Source organism: Lontra canadensis, unplaced genomic scaffold (genome assembly GCF_010015895.1).
Source record: "Lontra canadensis isolate GAN:19392208 unplaced genomic scaffold, GSC_riverotter_1.0 scaffold33, whole genome shotgun sequence".
Taxonomy (NCBI): domain Eukaryota; kingdom Metazoa; phylum Chordata; class Mammalia; order Carnivora; family Mustelidae; genus Lontra; species Lontra canadensis.
In genome coordinates this window covers 10,732,919-10,760,197 of record NW_022631027.1, presented here as the reverse complement: position 1 = coordinate 10,760,197, position 27,279 = coordinate 10,732,919, and the positions used below count along the sequence as shown (strand labels likewise).

General features: G+C 35.4%; 1 protein-coding gene across 2 annotated transcripts in view; it reads left to right on the top strand.

The window, feature by feature from the left end:
- The window catches only part of DPYD (dihydropyrimidine dehydrogenase), an 829,985-nt gene that overhangs the window by 381,375 nt on the left and 421,331 nt on the right, over window positions 1-27,279 (top strand). For both annotated transcript variants that reach the window (XM_032867196.1, XM_032867195.1), the window contains exon 12: window positions 12,437-12,621. In XM_032867196.1, coding sequence (XP_032723087.1) covers window positions 12,437-12,621 — 185 coding nt within the window. The remainder of the gene's footprint in view (window positions 1-12,436; window positions 12,622-27,279) is intronic.

Sequence of the window (27,279 nt, the reverse complement as noted above, 5' to 3'; positions counted from 1 at the left end):
ATAACCAACCAAAATAATGGAATCTTTGCAGAGTTTTTCTTTGGAATTATTTTAAAAGGGTGGAGGTGATGGGGAAGGAGGTCAGACTGATAACAGTGTTAAAAGTGGTTTGGAATCAAAATCACATCACTTACAACTGCCTTAGACATCCATTTGAAGTACAACATGATATTTCTGTAATTATTTTACTTCCCTCTAATAACTGCATAGGAATAGGTTTGTTTCCCCAGTGAATAGCTCTGTTCAGAGCCTTCCCTTATCTTTCTTTTCCAGGTTTCACTAGTGGTTATCATATGCATTCTTACAGGGAGACAGTGGATAAATCAGTAGTTTTCCATCAAATCAAAGATTACATTCAAGAGGTAGAGCAGTGGCATGAAACAACTTTTGCTGGGGAAAGAAGGTAGAAAATGGAAAAATAACATAATTGTTTCAGAGAACAGAAATCACAAGACATAGACGATGCTATTCAACATTTAGTGAATGTAATAGATGTCCGGGGCTTTTCTGACCATGGCCAATTATATTTGTCTTTTAAATACTAGTTAGCTATTATATACTTAAAGTTTATTCTAAAACCTAATACTCGTGTAAAGTATTAAACTACACTAAGCTGCTACACAATGTGAAATCAAGATGTAAAATTTAGTTAAATTATAAAGTAATGATGCATATTTTATACTAATATACTTAGTAATAGGTATTTTGTTTTGCAGATTGTTTTGTTGTTAGTTACTTTGCATTTGTATTTTTGGCTAACAGCACAAAATAAAAATAACAACATATCTAATTTAAGATAGTCTTTGGTTAGGTAAGTCATTGACCTGCAAAAGTGTAAGTTTTAATTGTATCAATTAGAAAATTACATTGGATCATATTTAATATCTATCTTCCAAATATGGAAGCTACTCAATTCAAATGGAATATATATATGTAATTTATTAGGTGTCTCAAATGCGCTGGCTTTGCTGGAGGAGAAAGCCAGCATTAATATTAATATCCATTCAGAGGTCCCACCCAACATTTATACAGACTAATGCCAACCTTTTTTTCATGTTAGCCATACTTATATTTTGTAATTATGAATCTCTCTAAAGTGTTTTCAAAGGACCTTTATTTACTAGCCATTTATTCTTATATATGAATGAATGAAAGTGTCAAGCATATTATGCACTATATGCTTGACAAATATCCAGTGATTTTCCAAGTCCTCTGAAAAGTGTATTGACAAATCACTTGATTTAATATGTCCCTGTATTTTCCCCTATATTTGTACACTGCTACCATATGAACTTCTACCTCCTTAGTATTGAGGCATTATTCTCATACGTTAGAATCTAAAATTACCCCCCTTTGCCCATGGTGGGATCGAAACCAAATACCTCACTTTAATTTTGATATCCTTTTAATATCCCCTCCTACATACGTGTGGGACCTTATTTCCCATTCTTTCGTTCTGTATTTGCTAAGTATATTCATTTCTGTGTTAGGTCCTCTAAAAATGAATACATTGTCCCTGTCTACTGGAGCTTTCAGTCTAATAGAGAGAGAGAAATATACCTAAATAAAAATGCCATTAGATAGTGACACAAGGAGAAATAGATAACCTGTTAGTGTAACACTCAAGGTGGAGAGATGACTTTCAGTTCTAAGAATCAAAGAAGGTTTTATGGAAGCAATGGCATTTGTAGAGATGAGGATTGGGGAGGACTTAAGAGAGCAAAAATAGGGAAAGCACATTTTAGCACAGTGAAGAGGTAGATATGTACACAGAATAGTCACTTTGGCCAGATCATAATGAGATGCGGTAAAGGGGGAAGAATATATTGTTGCTAACTTACAACTTGGTTTTAATGTTAGGCTAAGGTATCTGAATTTTATTCAGAAGTTGGTGGATACTAGAAGTCTAAAGGGGCATGCTGGTTAAATATGTTTTCCTCATACGCAGAGGGAAGATAGAAATATGTGTGTCCATTTTGGCTCCTGCTCTTCTCCTACTTCTCTCTGTGTATCTTGTATATCCTAAATTATATTGGCAGCAGGACTGTAGGGTAGTTTATTCATATTTTAATCCAAAGTACCCAGCACAGTCCCAAGCGTTCACTGAACAAATGGATGAATGGATGAAGAGATGGATGAATATTAGGATGACCACGTTGGGAAGGACCAGAATAGAATGAAATGACTACTTGATTCAGAATGGCCCTACAGAAAGTCCATAATAAAGACAAAAGCATATGAAAGTGCTATTTATCTCAAGGCCAGCAAGTCTTCCTTTTGTTGAGGGAATCATCGGATGCTGGACACTCTCACTTGCATTAAAAAGATAGCCTCCTAACTGGTCATCTTGCTTCTTCCCTCGCTTCTGTATAATCCTACCAATATCAAACAGAAATTATACCATTTCACTCCCCTATTCCAAACCCTGCAGTGGTTTCCTACTTTATTTCGAATATAGTTCTTCTCAGAGCTTATAAAGCCCTCTTTGATGAAGCCCCTACTTCTCCCTCAGACCCCCCTCACCTCTTTGCTTGCTTCTTTTCTTTCATCTGCATAAGGCCTCCCTTCCTCCTGCTCGCCTCACCCTAATGCTTCCACAGTGCTTCCCTCTGCCTGCAATGATCTTCACACGCTGGCCTATTCTTAGCCTTCCTGTTTTAGCTCAGATGTCATCTCATTAAAGAGCCCCCCATGACCCTCCATCTCCCTAGATCTAAAGCACCTCTCCCCCTTGTTACGCCCCTCAATAGAACACCCTCTTCCATCAGTCCTCTTCATAACCATCTTCACTATCATACAGTTCACTTACTTGTTTGCTTTCCGTCTCCTATCTTCTGCCAGCTGAAATGTATACCCCACAAGGACAGATCCCTTATTACAGTTTACTATAGTACCTACAGCAGGATTTAGTACATGGTAGACAGTAAAACAGTTGCTCATTGAATGGGTGAATGCAAGCCAGGACCTTAATTTTTTTCCTATGCAATCGTGATTAAACTCCGGAAAGAGTACCCTGTGTGTACCGCCTTGCTGTCTTTGCCAGATCCTCTGTCCTTAACCCCTTTAACTGCCTCTTGTTTTCATCATTTACCTCAAATTTCATCTTTTTACTGCTCACTGACCTTCCAGTCACCAAACTTAGTTACCTACTGTACATTTCTCTTGTATTTTACGTCTTGAAATGATCCTTCTAGCTTTTTGTGGCTCAGAAATGCCTTGAGTCTCACAAAATGCTGACGATTCCCCCTCTGGCTTTAATTCAGGTTGTGCTTCCTGCCAGTTTGAAAACTAACTGGTTGACTCTTACCTGGATTTATGTTTTTTATTAACTTTATCCATCGTTGTGACTATATCTAATCCCAAGGTACAGAGCTCTCCTGAGTTCTAGGTGTATACCTATCTCCAAATGCCCCTGAAGACCTCCAGGTTTTTCTAGTTGGTACATCTGTAGCTAATTTGTAGTTAGGTTCAAACTCTAATACTGTGACTTGGGTCACTTACCTCACTCTCCGTTTCCTCAACTATAAAACTGAAATAACGTCTATTCTGTGAGGATTCAAAGAAACCATATATATTGCCTAGGTCAGAGCCAGCCACGTGTTCATGAAGGCATTCTCAATAAATGTTTGTCATTATTATCATTGTGAATGCATAACCTTCGCCAATACCAAAGATATTTCTTGACTGCATGGTAATACCACTCATGTTCTATGTAAAGAAGTTGTATTTTTGAATTATGCATTTAGTTATGTATTAAAATTGTTTAAAATATATTCTACTGTATGTTTTAAGTTTTCATTGAAGTATGCCTACAGCTGATTGACAAGGGAAAAAAAGTCGTAAGATGGATATCAAAAAATAACATTAATGAGCTGCTAAAGCTAAAATTACAGGAACTTATGAAATTGGTTAAACATAAAAACCATTAAACTGTTTACTGAAGCTTCACAGATATACTGCAGCTAATGAGCATTTCTGCTATTTAAATAAGCCCAAATTGAACACACATTACATGGATACATAATTAGTCATGGCAGTCAAACACACATAGACTTACTTTTAAAGCTCTATTTAGGGAATCTTTTCCATTTGATTTATTTTGTTAATTAAAATATTTTTCAGTATTCACTTATATTTTAATAATATTGTTTTCACCAGTAGTATAATTTACTACTGGCTTTGTGTTTGTTTTTATTTATGCTTTAAATGCAGCAAATGGGGATTTTATATTAAACATTTTTCTTAATCCCTTTCTTTAATTATTTATATCACTTGATGGTATCATTCAGCATTTTAAAAGGTTCTTTCACTGGGAAGTATATATAAAATATTTCAGTAGCCTTTCTACTTTTTTCCACTGACTCCTAATTATCAAGAAGTATTAAGCACCCAAATGTGCATAGAATTATGATGATTATGGTCCAAATCAGATTAAAGGATGATCTATTCCTTCCAGGAGTTTGTAATCTTAAGTAGATGGTATCATTGAATATAAATAAGCAAATCAAAGTATAGCATTTGGGAATCCAACAGAGAATTTGAAAACAATCCCCATATATTTCCTTCAAGGACACTGACCTCCTTGTGGAGATCTCTCCCAGATAAAATGAAATCAAATCTTCAAGGAGTTTAGGGTTTTAAATAGATGGAATTATTGCAGAGAAATAAGCAAATCAAGGTGAAGTGCTTGGACAATTTTAATTCTTAATTGATTAGTTGGTCAGTTTAGGAAATGAGAATAGGACTCCCTATAGAATACAAGTAAAACAAAAGGAGTTGCTACAGGCTATTATTGACATCCTTTTTTTTAATTCAACTTGGGGAGCCTAAGCTTAGTCTATGCATGGAGGGGAGGAATATTAAATCAGTACTTTCCCACTGCCTGAATTCTACAAGCATATATAAACTGAATATTATTTAACCATAGTATAGGGAAATTGCATAGTTAAATCAATCAAAAGAAATAGCCAAGTGCCTATTGTTTCCTAGTCAGTGTGTTCGTCACTAAAGAAGTTTTTTTTTTAGAAAATTTTTTTTTTTAAAAGGAAAATATTTGGATTTCCTCTCTGCAGTGAGCTGTCTGTAATTGTGGAAATATGATCTACAAGAAAAATAATCAAGACAGGACAATGTGAGTTCTGAATAAATGGAATGGACAACTATTATATTTTTCATCGAGTTCCTCTCTTACCAGTTTGTGCTAGATGCTGGGGAAGGAGCAGATATGGTCCCTAAACTCAAGGAATGGTGGAGGCAAAGCAACTAGAATGAAGTCACATAGTGGCTAGGTTAACAGAAAGTGGTTGTGGTTAATTTAACAAAGTAGGAAAAGAAAAGTTTCCTTTGGAAGAGTTGACCTAAAGGCTATAATCTGTAAAGCTGGTCAAGATTAGAATTCTTCGCTGTCTCTCTACACCCCCTCTGGTTCATTTAAATTACTCTGATGGCTCCCAGTTTTGAAACTTTAGAAGACTATTTTTTGGCCCATTCCTGGCTTCTTCTTGTCCCTATACCAAAGGTCAATTGCAAGGAGGTTTTTGGAGTCAGAAATAACTGGATTCGAATAAGAGCTGTGCCACCCCTTGGCGATATTTAAGATGATAATACCTACCTTAAAGAATTGTTTTGTGCTCTAAATGAGACTATTATATGGGAATATACAGCATCATACCTGCCTCATACAAGGGATCAATAAATGTTCATTGTTTTTCTTAATGTTCATTAGGTGAAGAGATATAAATGATATGTAAGAGGTAACTAGGAGAGTTTCCTTTGCATGAATTGTCAGAACATGGTAACTGACTGGAGGTTGAAATCAATGGGGAGAGAAGAGTCAAAGATTATGCCAAGATTTTTAAGATTTATTTCTGTGTCCTTTGAGAAAGGAGAATAGGAAAAAGGTGAAGAGTGATCGTGGAGGTAGGTGGAAAATCAGAAACTGTGGTGTCATTGAAGCCAAGAGAAGGGACATTTAAGAGGAGGAAGTGGTCATCTGTTCAATGCTGCTGAGAAATGGAGGAAGGCAGTACCACCGTTACGGTGAGACAAGTGAGGTGCCTACCTGCACTTGAGCCTGAGGTCCTGAGCCTGGGGACCTTCTTAAGTTTTATTCTTCAGGTGCCTTTCTCACCTCATCCTGGCCTGGTCCTGAAATAAGGTAGTCACTGAGGAGAGTCACTGGATGTGGCAACAAGAGCTAATTAATCATCTTAGTGAAAAGAGTTTTAGTGGTTTTGGGAGGCAAATGGAATGATTTAAAACAAAAAATACTGTACATGTATGTACATGCTTATGAGAAATAATTCAGAGGGAGTGGCAAATAATAGAATATGTAATCTAGAGAGCAAAATGCCTACTAAGTAAGAGGAGAGGATCCTAGGGCTCATGTGGAGGAACTGACCTTTGATAAGAGGGAGAGTTCTGTAATTATTATAAATAAGAAGGAAGAAAAGGCACCTGGGTGGCTCAGTCAGTTAATCATCAACCTCTTGATTTCCATTCACATCATGATCATAGGGTTGTGAGATCCAGCCTCACATTGAGCCCCGTGTGGGGCTCTGTATCAGTGTTGGGCATGGAGCCTGCTTAAGATTGTCCCACTCCCTCTCCTTCTGCCCCTCTCCCCGACACCTGGCTCTCTCTTAAAAAAAAAAAAAAAAACAGAGAGAGAGAGAGATAGCGTGGACACAGTTCCAGTAGGTTTATAGTTTGGACAATGGGCTCCCATATAATGGGTTCAATATTCTTTATGAAATATAAGGGAAGGCCTTCTCCTATAGTGAGGGCAAGGAAAAGGAGGTTGGTTGATCAAAAGTTTGAGGAGAAGAGAAAAGGTATACATGGCTCTCACAATGAGTAAAAGATATGTATGAAAGAGCAAGCTTACTAGTATCAATCATGAAATGGTGAAAGCCCAATGGAGAAGCTTGTAAGCTGGGTTTTGGATGTAGTAATTGGAAGGGACAGTGCAGTGTCCACACTGGAATCTCGAATAGGCAGCTAAAAGAGCCAGAAAAAAAGAGCTTGAGGTTGTGACTGAAGTCATTTTCGTAGAGATGATATTAAAAACACATGACTCAATCAGAGAAGAAGAATGAGATGAGGAGGAGCCCAAGCTCAAGACGGACAGTTTAAAGATAAGGAGAGCCTGAATAGAGTAGCATTGTGCAAATCAAAGAAAGAGATCAAAATGAATGTGATATAAGTATCAGATGCTACTGGAAGGCAGAAGGGAGGAGGACTGAGGTCACAGAATTTAGGGACCATTGAAGATCCTATTTCCATTAGAGGGACAGCCTGGAAGGAATAATTGGGTGGTGAGGAAGGTAGGCAGTCAGGGGAGATGGCTCTAAAATTAGGTAAAGGAGGAGGTTAGAAAGAGAAAAGAGAACCATGCCGAAACTAAAGTTTTTCAAAATAATTGAGAGTGGAAATATGGGAAATACAATATTCTAAAGAGAGTCAGAGATGTTTGAGGTCCCGGTGGAGTAAGAAGGTGCAGAATCAACGTTAACATTTGAGGCGTTTACAGAAGGACAATGATGAATCTTCACTGTGGGTTCCATTGTGTCTGTGAATGGACTGCATACTGATTCAAATACTTAGGCAGAAGGGAGACGTGAAGAAAAGCTCATGCACGCAGACTTGATATTGTGAGTAGAAGGCATTCTCTGGGCCTCTCCCTTCCTTACCCCAGGTTATTTTATTGAAGCAGAACTCTGATATCCTGGCCCTGTAATTAGAATTCATTTGCTCTTGGTGAGATTTTGCTTTCAGCTCTGAATTACTGAGATTATCTCCTCAGCTCGCCTTTTTGTTTCATTGTGCTTTGGTCCTATTGCCTAATAGGTTATGCAAAATTAAACAACAAGCATATAGATGAATTCATCCATGTTTTCAAGATATCATTTTATTATATGCTGAAATTTTTTAGCCCCCCCCATTGTTTTACAGCATTGCAAGCAATCCAAAGAATACTAATAATCCTTCTTCATTATGATTTCTGTTGTATTGTTTTATTGTTTATGCAGAATTAATTTATATTTATGTACTAAAATATAACATTCTTGACATCTTTTTATAAATACTGAGAAATATACTTGTCATATGCTCGTGGGTTTCTCTTCTATGTATATGACAGCACAGCTACATCAGTTTAATTGACCTTGGCAATCTGCATCTGCTAGTGATGTGTCCCTGAGGGACGGTTTCTGCAATTTTAAGCTGTGGCTTATTGAAGAACTTGTGTGTCACAATACAATTAAGTCTATATAAAAAAATCATTTCATGCATAACATTAAATTGACTAAAAGTTCTTATTTCAAAACCATTTCTTGTTTTAAAGCCACCTCAGAGTGTCTTTGTTTTTTAAATAAGCTCATTCGAACATAGTAGTAATTAAAGCAGAAAATTAACATAAATCTTGAATGTTTGGTATGAATTAAGGATGTTTTCGTTCTTTTTAAAGACTGCATAAAATTCCAGGCACCATATCACTTAACACATTTCTCTCCCATTTGCAGAATAATATAGGCTGTGAATAAGCATGTTTTAGGGTTCTTTTTCAAGTTCTTTTTCTGTTCAACTGTGGAGCCACTGGGACATATGCTGCAGTCTCCATCAAGATGCAACCTCATGGAAATCTGTGGGAAAAGTGCGCATATCGTAACAGAAAATCCCTCTCCCCTCACTCCCGTTATTTTATAAACAAGGAAGAAAAAATACAATCCTTCTATTAATATTCATTTAACACTTCATAGGAAATGGCAAGCAGTTATTTGGTTTGCAAATGTAAATATACATTTTTCATCCACTTATGCTTTCACTCCTTCCAAGCTAGATAAAGGCAGAACAGAAGATGTGCTTCTGAGATTTATTTTCATTGTATTTCAAGTTAAATGTATCAGCAGAGATGTAAGGGAGCTGTGAGGAGTTCATAGAAGTATAGTTACAATGATGAGGAGGCTGAAAGTCTTCCTCATAAGAAGCAGCTAAATAAATGAACTTCTTTCTGACAAATTGTGCATAAAATACATATGGATTTTTTTTCACCGAATCCTCGATTTAAGTTCTAAATTGAATACTTTGAAGCTTACAAAATATGGTTAGATAATAGGAATTACTATATCTCAAGAGTCATTGAAATCATGAAAGATGTTATTTGGATTCATAATCTGAGCCAGAGTTTCAAAAAATTAATGGATTATCTCCCCCTTCCTTTATCTCTATTTTATTATAAATTTTGGAATTTATGTGTATACAAATATATAGGTGGATGCATATAGATCATATACTTAAATATAGAGCCCGCTGAGCCAATAGGGATATTATCCTAGTCATTTGATGTTCAAGTTGTAATGAAGTCATTCTTGCATTAGCTCCTTAATGCCACTATAGAAAGCATTTTTTTACCTAATAGCATTTCTTTTATAGTCATATAAGTTGTCTCTATTCTATTTTGCCAAAAATCCCTTGTAGATATTGACAAGTCAACATATGGATATTAAAGTGGGAACAAATGATCTCTATTTTGAATGATGTAAGCTTTGCTGTAATATATTAATAACATCATAACCTACTGCTTGACCTCATTGTTTTTTCTACTTATTTTTAAAATGAAACTATGGACATGCTAAACTTGAAGTCTTCTAAAAATATTAGGGAGAAAATTGAGTAGAGAGTTTTTAAAAGGGGACTGAGATAATTTTCAATACAAGAGAAAAATCCTCTTCTTTTTTGGAACACAGTGTCAGAGAGTTGTTTGATTATTAGTGAGGTTCGCTGGATATTACAAATAATAAAATAATTAAAACAGTTAATATTCACATAGAAGACTTCAAGGATAAACGAATCAAATATTGAGGAAAGAACACATTTCCAAAAGTAAACATGAGTATTATGAATGTTTGGGACATAGACTCATACAATGCATACATCATGGAAAGACCCATGAATGGAATAGTGCTTTTGAATTCACAAATAAATGCTTCTAGGATGGCTTACGGTGTTGGTGCTAAATATTTTAAGAAAAGCAAGATTTACTTAATAAACTTACAGTAACATCTCCTGACTACTTATTGACCAAGTTAGTGATGAAGCTCTAATATTAGAGTAAATCACACTATTTACATTTTTAAGTCACAAGGAATTATAACGCATATTCCTCAAAGCACTTCCCTTTCATTTGGCAGGCATTTAGTCGGCACCTGGTGTGTGTAATGCACTGTGTTCAAGGGTTAATTCAAGTTCTGTGAGGACTGAAGCTTATTAATAATTTGAGGTCTCCTTTATAAAAAAAAGAAAAAGAATTACAAATTCAAATTTAGGTACAGGGCCTTAAAAGAGGACCATGCCAGTGAGAGACCCTGAAGCTTAAGCTTCAAAAACTTCACAGTATATATGTCTTTGACTGTAATAGCTGCTATGGGAAATCAAAGATAACTAAGGCATAATCCCTACCTTGCTCAAGCTTAGAATGAAATCTGTACTAACCTTCAAGGATACTCCTGTTTAAAAGAAAAAAAAAGTGAGGAACATATATAAAAGGGCTCTGATCTGGTGAAATAATTTTGGATTCCTTCTCATTTAAAAATCTTTATTTCAGTTCTCTATATAGAACAAAGGCATATCAAAGTCTTGGACAAATAAGGTCATTTTTTACAGGAGAATTATTTTTTACTCGCTCTATCTCACGTTATATAAACCATTCAATGGTGGTGTGTTCCAGTTACCATTATTATTGTAATAGGTTGAATTGATAAGCCATGCTCACTATTGACTCTTTTGCAACTCAAGTAACTGTCAACAGATGGTAGTGATGATCCGTTATGCGATGGGGAGCAAATGATAAAGGTATCTTTTCATGTGACCTTTAAAGACAAGACATTAGAAAGATCTTCTCAAAATGCCGTTCTGCATTGAAAATAATTACATGAATATTTAATTTTACTCTCGATGAAAGGTGAAATCACATCAGAGATATAAACACTATCAGATTTTTAAAATAAAAACCTGAGCACAATAACATTACCCCATCTGTTCATTCATTCATTCATTCGTTTATCCATTCACTCATGCATTGACTTGAGTTTCTCCTATGCTGCAACTATTGTAGTAGGCTTTGTGGTACAGTGGCCAGCAGCATGGACACATTGCTATTCTCATGGAACCTACAGTCTTATGGGGAGCAGATAATCAACAGTAATTCTGTAATAGTTTTCTAAAATTCTAATATCCTTCAGATAGAAAATTACAAAGGTTTATTTTTATGTCTTGCTTCTCTATTATTGTTTAGAAGAAATGGTTTTAGGTATCAGAATTTTTTTTTTTTTACATTTGGTGGTTTTATTTTAAACTTGACTCATTAATTTATTTAAGAACTAACTTTTGTGTTCCAAAAACTTACAATCTATTTAAGTTGTTATATTCTCTTTTGAATGAAAGTAAAGAATAGTACCATAAGTCTGTCCCAAGATGCTGTACTTAAAATTCATGACATGAATACCTGGAGAGAGCATTTAATCTGGAACACTGGCTCAGTTTGCTCCATTACAGATGGTGCTACTATGTTTATGCCCTTCTTCTCTTGATGAACCCTTTTGGTAACTTACATCTTTGATCTCTTCCAATTATTAGGATTATGTGTCTACTCAAGGATATTTCTTTAGATATTTTTCTTAAAGGAACTCAAAATCTTTCTTGTTCCATAACACATTTAGATTCATTATAACATAGCAAATAACTTAAAATTTTTTACAAAGCAATATGCACAAAGAACCAATGGTAGTGTGTGCATTTGTTGATTTTTATAAAATAGAATCTGATAGCTAATGTAGCTGTATTCTGGGTCCACTGAATTGCTTAACATTAGGTGCAAATAATTTGGTTAAAATGTAGAAGATTTTGTCTTGTTTTATTTATAAAATTTCTTATTGTGAAGGGAAGAGAATGGCCATTGACCCAAATTCACAGTATAGCTTTTACCTGTTACAGAGAGGAACAAGTTTAGGATCATATGAGTAATATCATATTCATAAGAATAATGGTGTGGACAAAGAAATTTTTAGAAAATTAATTTTATGTTCATTTAAAGGGATTTAAATGGATTTTATACACATTAAAATATTTGAAAGGATGTGCTTCCCTTCTTCCTGGATCTGTACTTTCTAGACATAAATACCAGATCTGACATATTGCCCAAATCTGTAATCTTTAAAATCTACATGTGAGGTATACTTTGAACTGATTAAGTCAGTATGCTTTAAATGTATTGTTAACTCAGGTATTTCATTAACTTTCAATTTTTATGGTTCATTAATAACAGTTGTTTGAATCCCTAGAACAATAATTAAGTCATAATTTTTCTTAATTTTCAAATTATTGTTACACGATGCACAGATTAGTCATTGCCTCTTGTCTTTCACTTTTTTTCTTCCAGTAAAAGAAGCCTTGAGCCCTCTAAAATTTAACAGATGGAATCTCCCAGAAGTAGATCCAGAAACTATGCAAACCAGTGAACCATGGGTGTTTGCAGGTGGTGATATTGTTGGTGTGGCTAATACTACAGTGGAATCAGTGAATGATGGAAAGCAAGCTTCTTGGTACATTCACAAATATATACAGGTGGGCATTTGTCATCACTTTTAGCCAATTTTTTCCAATGGATATATACTTCTTCATTTATTTTTGCTTGGAATTCATATGAGCATTTATATATGGTAGTATATGACATATACCTATACATATATTTACTTGGACAAAATTTTTTTAACATGGACTGGATAGCACAACTACTTAACTGATTGAAGATTCAGTGTGCATTTCTATAGGGAAATCCCATGAAGTTATTAGTTCTGCTGTGTTCAAAATATTTATCAATGACTTAAAGACATAGATAATACATTTATCAAATTTGAATGGTACACAATGTGATAGCAGATAAGATCTATATTCCTAATGATCTTACACAGTCCAGAAAATTATGTTGTCTGTCCATTTGAATGAGATGGATTCCTATCCATTTCCCCAATTTTATGTACCTAATTGAAAAGAAAACAAATATTTTATAAATTTTGATTGTAATTTTTTCACTCTTTAATCTTATGAAACAAATGCAGAATGTAAAAATGATAAAATATAAAGTTGAACATACTTTTACAGTAACTGGGTGGTTATGGGGAAGAAAAAAGCCATAATTACTACATCTCAGTTGTCTACTTTTTGACAAAATGCTTCGTTTTCTTCTTGCTCTGTAATTGGATTAAATGTAGATATAGTGATCTCCTTTATACAAAATGTTTCTGGAAAGGTTTACTCTTATAAATACAATTCTTCTTTCTTTCCTATTTGGGAAAGTCTCTATTCATAACATGCTGTCTGCCTCTCTTTCAATTTCTTTTGTTTGTTTTCCATACACTGACAAAATTCACTTTGTCTTTCATGTTTCCTTGAATATTTTTCTTCCTCTTTGCCATGACCATTTAGTTTTTACAGTTGTCCTCCTATCTTTTTTCTGTAACCTATGCAGGACTTCTTACTACCAGGTACAGCCTGGACTTGGTACTGATTGTATCATATTTTTTATGTTCAATTCCCTGACCTAATCGCACCTCAGCCCAGTGTCTCTGAGGAGTGCTGGGGGCTTGGGTTGTTGTGGTCTGGGTTGTAGCTGGTTTCTAAGGTCTCTAAAAGTGGGTGTAACCAGCTTACAGGTCATGCATAGAGATAAAAATGTGATTTAGGAAACAACATTTTGTGGAGATGACAAATCTAAAATTAAGAATGCTGTCCAAATTAGTCCTAAGTTCAAAGGGATGAGACTTAGGGAAAAAAGGGAAAAGGAATGCAGTTTTAACAGGCAGAAACCTGGGAACCCAAGGGAGCAAAAGTTGGTAGTAGCTCTTGCTCCAGTTTTTGTCACACCTATATTTTGGAGAGTCTCCATAGTCTCCGAGATACACAGTGGAGAGGTTCAGCTGCCCAAGATGGACTCCTGATTTGGCTTCTCTTGCTCATTCTGTTGCAAAAATTATCACCCTGTATTTCTTTTCTTTTTTTTTTTAAAGATTTTATTTATTTATTTGACAGAAAGAGATCACAAGTAGGCAGAGAGGCAGGCAGAGGTGGGGGTGGCGGCCTCTGCCCTCCCCGAGCAGAGAGCCCGAAACGGGGCTTGATCCCAGGACCCTGGGATCATGACCTGAGCCGAAGGCAGAGGCTTTAACCCACTGAGACACCCAGGTGCCCCTCACCCTGTATTCCTATCTCCTCATTTTACTCTTCTTGTCACAGCACTCTCAATGGTCCCAGTTGTACCTCTGTATAACTCCCTCATCGTATTTCCATCTCTGTTCTTCCGTGATCCAGCTGTCTGCTGATAATCTTCACTCTTGTGTCTCATTATATTTCAGATTTACTGGACATCACTTGGTTACCTACATTTCTACTTCATTGGTATTAAACTAAACATACTCTCCCAAACCTGTTCCACCTCCAATATTTAACATTTCTGATACCCAGCTTCAAAGCCTCTAAGTCAGTGTTTATTATACCTCTAGATTACTGACTTCTAGATTACTCAAGACTAATACAGTTTTCAAATTCCATTTTGAAACCAAAATAGGCCTCGCAGCTTTTTCTTTTACTGCATAATGGCATTAAAGCAAGCACTTGAACACATGATATTATAACAAATACTCTATTATATATACAAGAAATAATAAGAGGGGTGCCTGGGTGGCTCAGTGGGTTAAGCCACTGCCTTCGGCTCAGGTCATGATCTTAGGGTCCTGGGATCGAGTCCCGCATCGGGCTCTCTGCTCAACAGGGAGTCTGCTTCCCTTCCTCTCTCTCCGCCTGCCTCTCTGCCTACTTGTGATCTCTCTCTGTCAAATAAATAAATAAAATCTTAAAAAAAAAGAAAGAAATAATAAGAAAGTTTATGAGAAAAGTAGAAAACAATACAATCAGAATAAGCTACTTCTTAAAATATAGTTGAAAAATTTACACTAGTGTGTTTATGCACACATATTTTTCTCATTATAGATAATACTGTTGTACACATCTTTACTTATGAACCATTTATTTAAATTTTATTCTCCTCTTCTCTCTCTCTCTCTCTCTCTCTCATGTATGTATCTGGTCAGTTCTACCTCTGTAAAGACTCTTTCATATCCTTACTTTAATTTGCTTGCTTTTTTGTGCTGAATACAATTTTTGGTTGACCAGACATCTCACTTACCATTCTGTTAACTTCTTGAAGAAATGAGACTAGAATCAGGAGATAGGAGAAAAGGCCCTTGTGCAAGGCCAGATGATACCTAGTGAATGCATTAATTCAGTCTGCAAAAGTAAAAATGGTGGGAAGTCAGAGATACTGAACAGATCTGAAAGGTAAAATTGAATGAGGGACAGTGGAAAATGGCATGTGTTAATGTTTTTTCTAGAGATTTAAATCCATTTATAGCTTTTAGATTAAAGTACTTAGAGAATATTTACTATATTTGTGATGATTGTGATTTTGTCTTACTTCACAGTTATCATTCGAGAGGATTCCTAAAGGTGTTTTTCTTTTGACTTTACTTTTATCTTTTACGTCCCTGAATCTAATAAATGTGTACTGAAAAAAAATGAGAAATCATTTTATTTAGCTTCCACTTACTCATAAAAGGAAAGAAACGGACTTATAGGTATGATGAAAAAGAAAAGTGTGCATGCTTTAAAATACATATTACTAGGAATGATAGTGTTTGAAATATAAAATTAAAAAAATTCCTGACCAGTAAAAGTTTTGGTTTTGGCTGAAGGCTTTGGACTTGTCAAACAAAGTACTGAATTGCATTTTAAAGATGGAGTAGAAATGGAAAGCAGGTAAAATCTCTGTCAAGTAAAATCAACACTTCCACCTTGCTGCCTGTTGCAGTGATAAGACTAAAAAGGAACATATAGACAAAGTGAAATTTTTCTCTCTCCACACTGTCATTACCTTAGCTCTGGCCTCTATCGCCTCTTAAAATTGCCTCCACTTCTTCCGTTTGTCAAATCCAAGGAACCTATACTGCAGCCAGAGTCATCCTTCAGGAGTACAAGTCTGATCCTCATTTTTTCATGTAAAACCTTTCAGAGGATCCTCTTTGCACTCAAGATAAAGCCTGATCTCCTTGGCTTGTGATGCTAACTTGCATTTCCCCTAGCACACCAAGACCTCTGAATCTGGGCCTTTTCCCTACTCCCCTCATTTCATCTGTTTCTATCCTACTTGTCCTTCAGGTCTTGCTTCCTCCTCCCCTTTCAAGAACATGTTCCTCCTGTGTGCTCTGTGGCACCTTGTTTCCCTGACAGAAGCCTTCTTACTGATCTGTCTCTGCAAAGCCAGTTGCCATGCTTGTGTATTGTTATGCCCTCAAAATAAAGAGTGCATTCATCTATATTTATTAAATAGGAAAAATACGTAGAATGAGATAATTCATTGTAAAGGAATTTAAAGAGGAGTTAAGAAAATGAATGAGTTTGTTATATAAGTTCATTAACACTGTAAATAAATAATGTTTCCTTCAAATGCAACATCCATTAAGAAAAATTTTATAACGCCTGAAGTGTATTCATGAGTGAAGGTTTATCACTGCTTGTCTTGTGTTTTACATTAGTTTTGGGGGAAATGGAACACTAGATAGTGTACTTTAAAAATGATTTAATACACACATTATAGTATTAATTCATGCATGCAATCACTGCAATTGGATGTTTTGAATTTATTTGTAATATGCTTTTTCAGACTCATGTGATTATTTAAAGATACCCCTGTTGGGATTTCAGTAATTCCCATAGTTGTCTGAAGAGAGCTTCACTTAGATTTCATTAGTTAATTTGATCAGTTACCATTTATTGAGTACCAGCTGTTGGGCCCAAGATACTTGACTTTGGGAGAGTACCAAAGTGAATAAATGAGGAGAGGTAAAACACAGCAGTTAGAAATTTGGCCTCTGAATTAAACAGACCTGATTTCAAACCCAGTTCCAAAACTTTCAAACTTTGTGACTTGAGGGCTTACTTCGTCACTTTAGGACATGGTCTTTTCAGGGGTAAATAAACTATTTATTAATAAATGAGCAATAATAATTAGAGATGTTAAAATGGTATTAGAGAACAATTACAAAATAGGACATTTTGAAGAGAAAGCATAGTGTCGGTTTTTAACAGACAAAGATTCAAAGAGGCTATTGCTGGTAATTATGAAAGCATTTTATTTAGTCATTTGTTATTTAATTCATATACATCCTTCTGGCTATCCATGTAGTCATTCATGCATGGATTCATTCATTTATTCAATAAACAATTTTTTAAAAAATATTGTTTTCATCTTTAGATAGTACTAATCTGTAGGTTTACAAATGTGAATTAAAACATAAAACTTGCCATTAATAATCCCACAGTCTAGTAGAAAAGACAGTGGTATAAACATACATCTAATACAATATAATAAACTCGGTAATAAAAAATGTAAAGGCACAGGGTAGCATGAAAGAGATAATGATTGATTTTATATGGATGTGGGTATCAGTCAGGATGTGGAGTCAGCAAAGGCTTCACAAAATCCAGACACAAAGAGGGAGGATAAGAAAAACAGTGATTTGAATTGGTGGAACTTAAAGGGGGCTGCTGGCTAAGACTGTAGAGCTTGCTTACTGCCCAGGGGGACCCAGATAAGGGTACTAGCTGGCTGAAATCCTGACCAAGCTCCACTCCCTGAACAGTGGTATCTTTTGTTGTGCCGCTTCAATTCAGGGGAGGGAGTGCCTTCTTAAATTGTCACAAAGGTGCTTTCTGCTTGTGCTGTAAGACTTACACTTGTGCGGTGGCTTCTTTCAGTTTCACCAAAAGGCATTCTGAGTTTGTGCAGGCCCTGAACATAGAGAGTATGTAGGAAAAATGGGAGAAAAGATCTGTGATTATGCTGGGGTTAGGATATGATAAGAATACCTGGTTTAGGATTTTAATGTGGGGTGTATAATGAAGCAGAAATGTGGTAGGAGTTGTTTGCATAAAGAAGTGATAGTGTATTAATAGAATAATCTTGTATTAATAGAAACATTTTCCAATTTGTCAACATTTCCCTTCTTAAAATTCTTTATTTTATTTTATTTTATTATTTTTAAAAGATTTTATTTGAGAGAGAGAGAGAGAGAGAGTGAAAGAGAGCATGAGTTGGGGGGGGCAGGGGAGAGGGAGAAGCAGGCTCCCCACTGAGCAGGGATCCAAATGGATATAGGCCTGGGCTTGATCCCAGGACCCTAAGATCATGACCTGAGCTGAAGGGAGCTGCTTAACAGACTGAGCCACCGAGGCATCTTTAAAAATCTTTTTTATTTAGTTGTGCTATTAAATGATCCAATATGACTTCACCATTGTTGTTTATATTACTATGATGTTAGTAGGAGTTGAGGCATATTTGAATTATTTTCTTCTGCTTGAATAAGAATTACTGAGTATCTAAAATGATTTTGAGTATACCCAAGGAAAGAATATGTAACTGTAAGAATGACTGTTGAATTCTATTGAATTTAAAATTTGTTGCACTTTCACTTGCATCTTTCCAGTGGATTTATTTATTTATTTAGCCAATGTGCATGTGTTTGTCTTTGTGTGCATATCTGTATGCATGTGTACATGTATGTGGACAGACAAAAAGTTCTGTACTAAGAAGAAAATAAATTAACTACATGAACCCATCGACCTTTCTTCAAAAGTTGCTTTTTAGCAATGTGTAAGTGCAAAGATTACCCATGTGACATAGAGAACAGACATATAATAAAATCGAAAGCTAATTTTACTACAACCAATAAATTCTAAAGTAGTCCAAGAGCAGAGATCAGTGTTGACTAGAATTATTGGAAAAGACTCATGAAAAAAGTGCTCCCTAATTTTTACCCTCCTTGGACATACCTTTTATATTTACTGTCATTGTAATAACAGCTACTGTTTGTTTAGCTTCTGTTATATATTGTGTAGGTTTTGGTTATAATGGGTATCATTATCTTTATATTTTTATTTCCTTAAAGATTTAATTTATTTATTTCACAGAGAGAGAATAAGAGAGAGAGAGAGAGCCAGGGGAGGGAGAGGCAGAGGGGGAGAGAGAGAGAATCTCAAGCAGACTCCATCCTGAGCTTGGAGCCCAACAGTGGGGCTGCATCTCGACCCTGTAATAATTATAGATCTGAGCCAAAATCAAGAGTTGGAGGCTTAACTGACTGAGCCACCCAGGTACCCCCATGGGTATCCTTATCTTTATTTCATAGCTCTTAAAAATAAAGTCCCAGTCGTTAAAGAAATCTGTTCTAGGTTAAGTATCCTCTTAGTATCAAAGCCAGGATTTGAACATACGTATGTCTGTTTGTTATTTTCCCCTGGATTGAACTACTTCCTAATATTTTTCAACTCTGGTTTCTTCTTCTTGCTAATCATCTGCAGGCCTAGACATCTTCCCCTACAGTATGTGTTAAAATTTAAAAATAAAATAATGCATTAGAACTCTGCCTGAGAGTTCTTCTGTAGTTGAAATTGAAATCAGAAGATTGTGATTGGAGATCGTAGCTTATGTATAACTTAGTTCTGATTAAAAATACACCTTAACCAGAATGACTAAGTGACTAGAAAAGTACTAAGATTATTCCACATCTCCTAACTTCCAGGGAAATAAAATAGAGGGATAATTAGCTCAATTAATATAATTAAGGACCTAAATTTAATTGTTAATTGAGGATAAAGATGAGGTACTTTAATTACATAGGTAAATCCAGAAATTCATTAACAATAAGTTGGTTAAATCCAGAACATTCATTTAAAAAACAGAGGAATATAAAAAAGTGCTCTTAGTCTAGGAAACAAAAATCAATAATTAGTTGATTAATCTGAAAAAGTTAAAATGGGGAGTTATGAAAAGGATATACATGTATGTTAAGCATGTCATTTAATTTTAAAACCCATAGGTTTGTTCTCCTCTTCATTTTTCTTAAAAAGAGAAAAAAGCAGAGCCAAGTTCTTTTTAATCTTATGGTTAGAGTTCTATCATGTTTCTTGTGTAAACCTGTTTATAACATGCTGCCTACAACTTCTGGTTTTGTTTTCTAAAGTGGAGCCATACTTTCAAGAAACAAAGAGAAATTTCCTGGATTTTTGTATGATTGCCTGTCAGTCATTTCATTTGTTTAACCCACATCTAATTTCATAGCAACTTATTTTTTAGCAACTCACCTTTATCATAGCTTTTGAAAATATTCAACTTAGTTTTCACAGACTCAACCCCCTTTCTTTTCACATTCATAGAGCTCTTCAATTTATACAATTTTGATTTACGTTTATAACCAACACAAATGGGGTGAGGACCATACAACTGGTTCCGTAAGCACAGAACTTAAGTGGGAGGGTAGAAAGTTCATAGACACACAGGTACCCTCCTCATAACAGAGACTCAGCACTGCTTGTCCTTCCTTTGTACCTCACAGAGGAACAGGAGGGAAGATGTTATTAGTCTAGTGAGTCTGTTAGGTGCAACCAGCTTGTTAAAGGAAACCATATGATGCCTAATGTCCTTCTGTACCAAAGACAAGTCTTAATACAAAATGTATTTACAAAATGGTATATTGACAAAAATGTCAGTAATGTACCAAAATACAATTGTTTAGAAAATTGAGCACTTTGTTTTAGTATTAACGTGGAAACACACATTTCATCACAAAAATGTAGAGGATAAAAGGCTATGTGTTATCACACTGTGCTATGTCCTCCATTAAGAGAAAACTTGTAAATGGAATATAGGCTAAATGCTTCTAAGTTCTGATCCTAGATAAGAAACTCCTTTTCCTTGAAGTCTTCATGGTAGTTCTGAGAAGATGATCTTACCAACATGAGACATTTTGTCAAATAAAATCGGTCCAAGTATATGGAAATTATCATCTGTAAACCTGTGGATTTGATTACATCATTAGAGCAATCCTCCATGTCATTATTCTGTGATTCAGAATTCTATTTTAAATTTACTCTGTTTTAGATGCAACACTGAAACACCACAGTATTTATTACTAGTAGTGGAAGGGATTGAGTAAACTTGCATGTTTCCAAAAGAGAAGTGCTTGCAGTGGTATAAAGATAAATATTGAGGGGCAAAAGACAAGAGTTATTAGTGGAAGGATAAATATGGAAAGGATAGGTAGGGATAGAAATTCAAATAAAGGAAAGGAATTATATAAGGAATCTTCAAATATAGACAGGAAATGAAAAGGAAAAGAAGACCTCCTTTCTTTCAAGTAGAATTCTTTCTGTGAAATTCAAACACGATGAGAAACTGCAGAGGATAGGAAAGGAGGCATTGGAACATTAAACATATTTAAAAAAAAAAAAGTTTTGGTTGCTGTGTTTACAAGTGAGTTTAGGAGTCACTGAACTGAGGTTGAGTGGTTACACAGTACTGTTTATTCACTGCCACCATTTGAGGTCAGCTTTCAGCAACAACAAAAAGTTACTTTTTTTTTTTTTCATTTTTGGCTTCATTTCAGTGGTTCTACTACATACATGAGTTTGCCTACCTGCATCTTCCCAAATGATATTCTTTTTGTGTCTTCCTCAAAATTTATCCTTTATTAAACATGGTGTATTCCTATAATAAGTATCCATGTTAAGGGTTTGATTATTTTGATACTGTTTTGATTATTTTAGTTATGAATCTGTGTTATTCTTTCCAACTTGTCATCCCCCTTGAAACAAATTCTTGTGGCAGAATTATCTTTGAACATATACACAAGATATACACATAAATATTCTGCCATCATACTGGGTCTAAAATGTCTTTCTTAACCCTATAAGATCACAGAGCACAGGTGTCTTTTAAGTTTTAGCTTTCTACAGTGTTTTCCAGCTCTACAGTGAAGCATATATGATATTTTAATGAAGGTCGTAGTGAAGTTCTCTAATAGTTATTGTGGTTCTAATGAGTTGTATATAGTATATGGGGTACATTTTGAAATAGGAGTTTTCAAAGTTCTTCAAAACTATTACAAATTCCTTGCATTGATGGCCTACTTTTCTCCTGCTTGAGGTTTTTGTGTGTTTTCTTTTGGTTCGATTGAGGCTCTAAAGAATCAGTAGTTGTTGAGGGGACTAGGTATCTCAGGGGATTGGTAATGAGATACAGAGCCTTTAACCTCTTGGTCACTAGTTCAAATCTGCCCCAGGTCAAGAGTGACAGAAAGTCATTATCATCTGATGGCAGTTCAATAGGCTATGTGAAATGAATTTGTGATTTCAGTACCTAGTGGAGAGAGATTCATGCCATAGTCTCACCATTGAGTGAGTACAAGATGGTAGTTGTGATTTTAGTCTGAAGAGAAAGGAGTCCGGTCATAGCTAAGTATTCCATTTTTTGGAGGTAAGACTTTTTTTGGTGGATTTGTTGATGGAATGGCATAGGGAAGCAAGGCTTGCCCTTGTGTTGGTTTGTGATCTGAGGCCATGAGGTGCACATCTGTAAGAATCCCTGTCTGTCATTGTTGCTGATGAGGTACAATTGTACAATTGGCATCACTAAACTGACCTCTAAAAAGTTATTTCCGTCCCAGATGCTGATTAATTCAAGACTGAAAGTGACATCATTCATGTCTCCTCTTTCTTTAGTGCCCTTCTGCGTATACTTTTTAAATGTTTCATTTTCCCTTTTAATCATATTATTAATTTTATCTACATTTGAACATATGACTGAACATTTAGAGAGGCCTATTCATTCTTGTCAATCTTTCACATGAGAAATACTGAGTTAACAAACAAGAATAGAAAATTGTAAGGACACTTTGAAGATGGGGAATTAAAAACTGAGCACAGTGTGAAAGGATCATTGCTATAAAGCTAATTGAATTATGTGCGTTCATATCAATAAATGAAATCTTTCACCTTCTGCCACTTTTAGGGTTGAAGATTATGTGAGGGATTTTGTCTTTCTTATATCTTTAGTGAACAGTCAGGTTATTAAAACTTTTTGATATGGGGATCTCTTTTAAAGGAATTACCTTTCTAAAGAGGACAAAGGCATATGTTTATACTTGAAAAATTTTTTAAGATCACAGCATTGTCTTCATAATGGAATATTTACATTTTTATTTTATAGCAGGTTCACTGATTTTCAAAAAGAGCCCACGTTGTTGGATTGTAAGGATGTTAAAGCTATCTCTGATAATTTTTTATGATGCGAAAATCAAATCTAAAGAATGATAGCCACTGTGTCTCATATTAAAGATTATTGCTCGGTACAAAGATGAGCAGTTGCTGAAAATGTGACAGTCTGGGATTTTAGAAAACAAACTTGGAGGAACTTATCTATGCCCAAGTCTCCATTGCTTAGAAGAACTTCAGTGCCAACTTTGAAGACACTTGTTATCATTATCATTGCTTAAAATATCATTTTAATTTCACATCTTCAAAGGCATTCTTTTGCCCTGAAATATTCCAGTGGTTTCTACAATATCTGAAGAACTATGATTTGAGAATTAGAAATTTAAATTGCCCAGGCTTAATATTAGAGCATTTCCGTTACCCTTTGCAGGTTTCGAGGCAGCTTATTCGACCTTACAGTCTCACCAGGAAGCTAATGGGAAAGCCTTGCAGCAATCTTCACAGGAAAGTTTCCAAATGTCAAGTGTCATCTTTCCAGCTGTTAGATGAATGGGTAGCCAAGAGGCATTTATTTGGGTGTGCAGCCCCTGTGAAATCTGGGTGAGGCAAGAGAAAAGGCTATAATTTGGTGGTTAGTTTACCAATATTGGTATAGTTGCAGATCTCTTTGCCAGGCAAAGGACTTCATTTTGTGGTTTAATGATTGACAGCCAACTGCAGTGTTCCTGCACTTAGAGAATAAAAATGCCTTAAAAAAAAAAAAAAGGCATCATCGATATGTCATACTAATTTTTGAATCCTTCACTGCTTCAGATAAAAACAATCTTATCGACAGAGCTGGCTTATTCTTTTCTAAACCCCTCTCCAACTGAGAGGAGGTAAGGCTTTTCAAATGACAACTGTATTAAAATCTTGAGACCTATTGAAAAAGTGTCCTTCAGTTTAAGATATATGGCAAACTCTTTAATTCCTATGTTAAAAGAAGATTGATATGAATCATTGGCCACTGTCAGGTTGAAAAACAATGAATATCAATAAAAAGACACTTTTAAATCATAATGGATTCAGTTTGAGATAGTGATAGGCTCCAAAAAATAATATTGAAGTGTGTCATGGGTAAATGCTGTTTCCATGCTAAGTTTTCCCACTTGGTCAGGATCACCGCATTATAATGACTTCAGCCCAATTTCTCTTTGGTAAACTATGCCTTTAGACTGAACTAAAATCAGAAGTGCATGTGATCTCATTTTTATCCCTTCCAGTGAGAAGTAGTAAAGTGAAATTTGCTTATAGTCATTGAAAAATGAAGTCCGTTTCAAGTGTTTATAAATAAGCATACGATAAACCCCATAGACTATCTGTAGAGTTTGCCTCTTTGATGGTAGAGTCATGTTAATTTTTGACGAATTCCCTAGCTAAATATTTCAAAATAATTATTAAGGATCAGAAGCTTGACTTTTTTTCTATTAAAATTTTTGTTTGTAAAATGGCATAGCTTTTTGCGTATGAAGGGGGATTTACTTTTTGTAATGTCTGTATGTTATAAAAGGAAATCAGGGAAAAAAATGAGGAATGAGCCTATATCCAATGGAGCTATGAAAACAAAACTATCTAGTTGGTGATAGGGAAAGAAAATACCATGACTAATAAGTGATTTTAATGCCTTTTATTGACTTTATATAGGGTTCCAAACCTTTATTAAATGGCAGCGTTTGACCTGAAAAGTAATTTAAAATGAAATTGTCTCCATAAAGGCAGAATATATCCTTACCAATACAGCAGTAGATTGCTACTTCAGGCAGAAGCTCAAGATTAGAATGGTTAGAAAAAATAACTGAAAAATCTGATCCATGCTGTACTGAACCTGACCTCAGTGGGTGCTGAGGGAGTATGAAAGAAATTAGCCACTGCTAAGTCACTTGGTCTAAACGGTCTGTAGGTGTTACGAATTCCATGCCAAATCTCCAAAACCTTGATGCCTGGGGCTGCGTGGAGCTCCTGAAAATATCACAGTAGAACAAAGCACTGAAAATCTTTAGCTTGCTGGTGGAGATTTAAATACAAAAATTTTCATCAGAACTTTGTTCTTCTACATTCAGTGATTTAGTAAAGTTGGGTCTTATATAAGTTATAAAAGACTAAATTGAAAAATATCTAGTTACAGGTGATAGAATGAAAGCCTAAAGGTCAGGAGATCTAGGTTCAAAGCCTGACTTAATTATTCATTAATTCTGCCTTTGGACCTTTGGGAATGTCACATTGCCTTTTGGTTATCTCACTTATGGCACAGTGTAGTCACAGAGGTGAAATTTTCAGCTCAAGGACTAAAAATGTTTAAAATCTCAAATGCATTATCTTGAGCCTCACTATCTTTATCCATAAAAAAGACAAAATTAGTTTTTTATGCTTCTGAAACCCAAATTATATATGTTAAAAATAAAGAATCTAATTTATCAAATATCTATGATATGCTGATTATCTTTTTTAGAGGCTTAACATTCACATTGTACTCAAAATTATGCCTGCCAGAGTAAGTATTTTTCCCCCAGTTTACAAATTAGAAAACATATGCTAAATTTTGTTGAGAGGGCTATGTCCTTGGAAATATTTGACTCAACTGCTTAAATATGGGTCAGAAAGCTGAGGAATATCCCAACACGTGCCCCCTTAATGCCCATCACTGGGCTAACCCATCTCCCCACCTCCTCCCCTCTGAACCCTCAGATTGCTTCCCAGAGTCCATAGTCTCTCATGGTTCTTCTCCCCTTCTGATTTCCTCCCCTTCAGTCTTCCCTTCCTTCCTCTAATGTCCTCTAATGCTATTCCTTATGTTCGAATAATGAATCATGGAACACTACGTCAGAAACTAATGATGTACTGTATGGTGACTAACGTAACATAATAAAAAATAAATAAAATAAAATAGTGAAAATAGAAAAAAATAATAAATTGTTTAAGCTCCCAGGGCCTTAATGTCCATACTTATCAATAAAGGGTTTATAAAATGATTTAAAAAAAAGAAGAAGAAAAGAAAGAAAGCTGAGGAACAGATTTTAAAAGAGTCAACTCAACTCACAGAAAAATTCACTCAGGAGAAGAGAACCATAATAGGATTCTCTGAAAGGGATTTAAAATAAATATGTTAAAGACCCCCAAAGAGATAAAGACAGCAATAGCATCCATAGAAAAGAACAGGAGAAATGTAATGCCTTTGTTAAAGTGTTGATGGTATGGCCTGCTGGGGCTAGAACCCAGGTTTTTCCATTCTTAGCCCTACTGTTGTCAGTAATCATCCTGCCCCTTCCTCACCATGTCCTGTGGTTGAGCTTCAGTTGAGCATATGGAAGGCAGAATACATAGGTAAGTCCCTCCCAATCATCAGAGAACTCTGCCAGAGTCAGGATGAGAACAATGACACTGGACTTTTCTAGTCCATACAGCTAGTCCTCAGAATGATCTTCCTTCATTTTTGGATCCCTTCACAGGCATTACATGGTCACTATATGCCAGACACATCCCATGGGAATCTAATCTTCAAATTCTTTGTCAGTTTTGTTTTCTAGTATCTTCTGTGCCTAGAACAATGCCTACCTGATAGTAGGTGGTTGACCAATAAAATGCCTACCGTGTGGCAGGCACTTGATACTATGACTGAAAAATTGAATGTACTGAAGAAATGTTTTAAATTATGGGGCACATGAAGCAGACCATACAAATTCACATGGCTCAAACAGTTGGTTGGGTACAGTTATCATGGAAAGAGTGGATAAAAATGAGCATACCCAGGCATTATAATTTCTCTCCTGTGATCCTCACTGCCATCCTTTACAATAGGTGTTTTAACGGTGAGACAAAAGAGTTTCAAAGTGGCCTAACTGACCTGTTTTGGGTCCAAAAATAACATCTGAGTGACTGTATTAGTTTTTCCCTGCGTCCCATCCTTACCTTAGCCTATTTTAGCGACTTTCCCTCCCAGAAATACAAGGGTTAATAGGTTAACACAAAAGCAGTATTGCCTGGTAGGTTGTTGACTTACAATTTTGAGCTTTTTATTCCAAGTCTTAATATTTAACAGTGCCGTTGTCACCTTTCTTAGATGTCAGCTTCTTTTATTTACCTTCG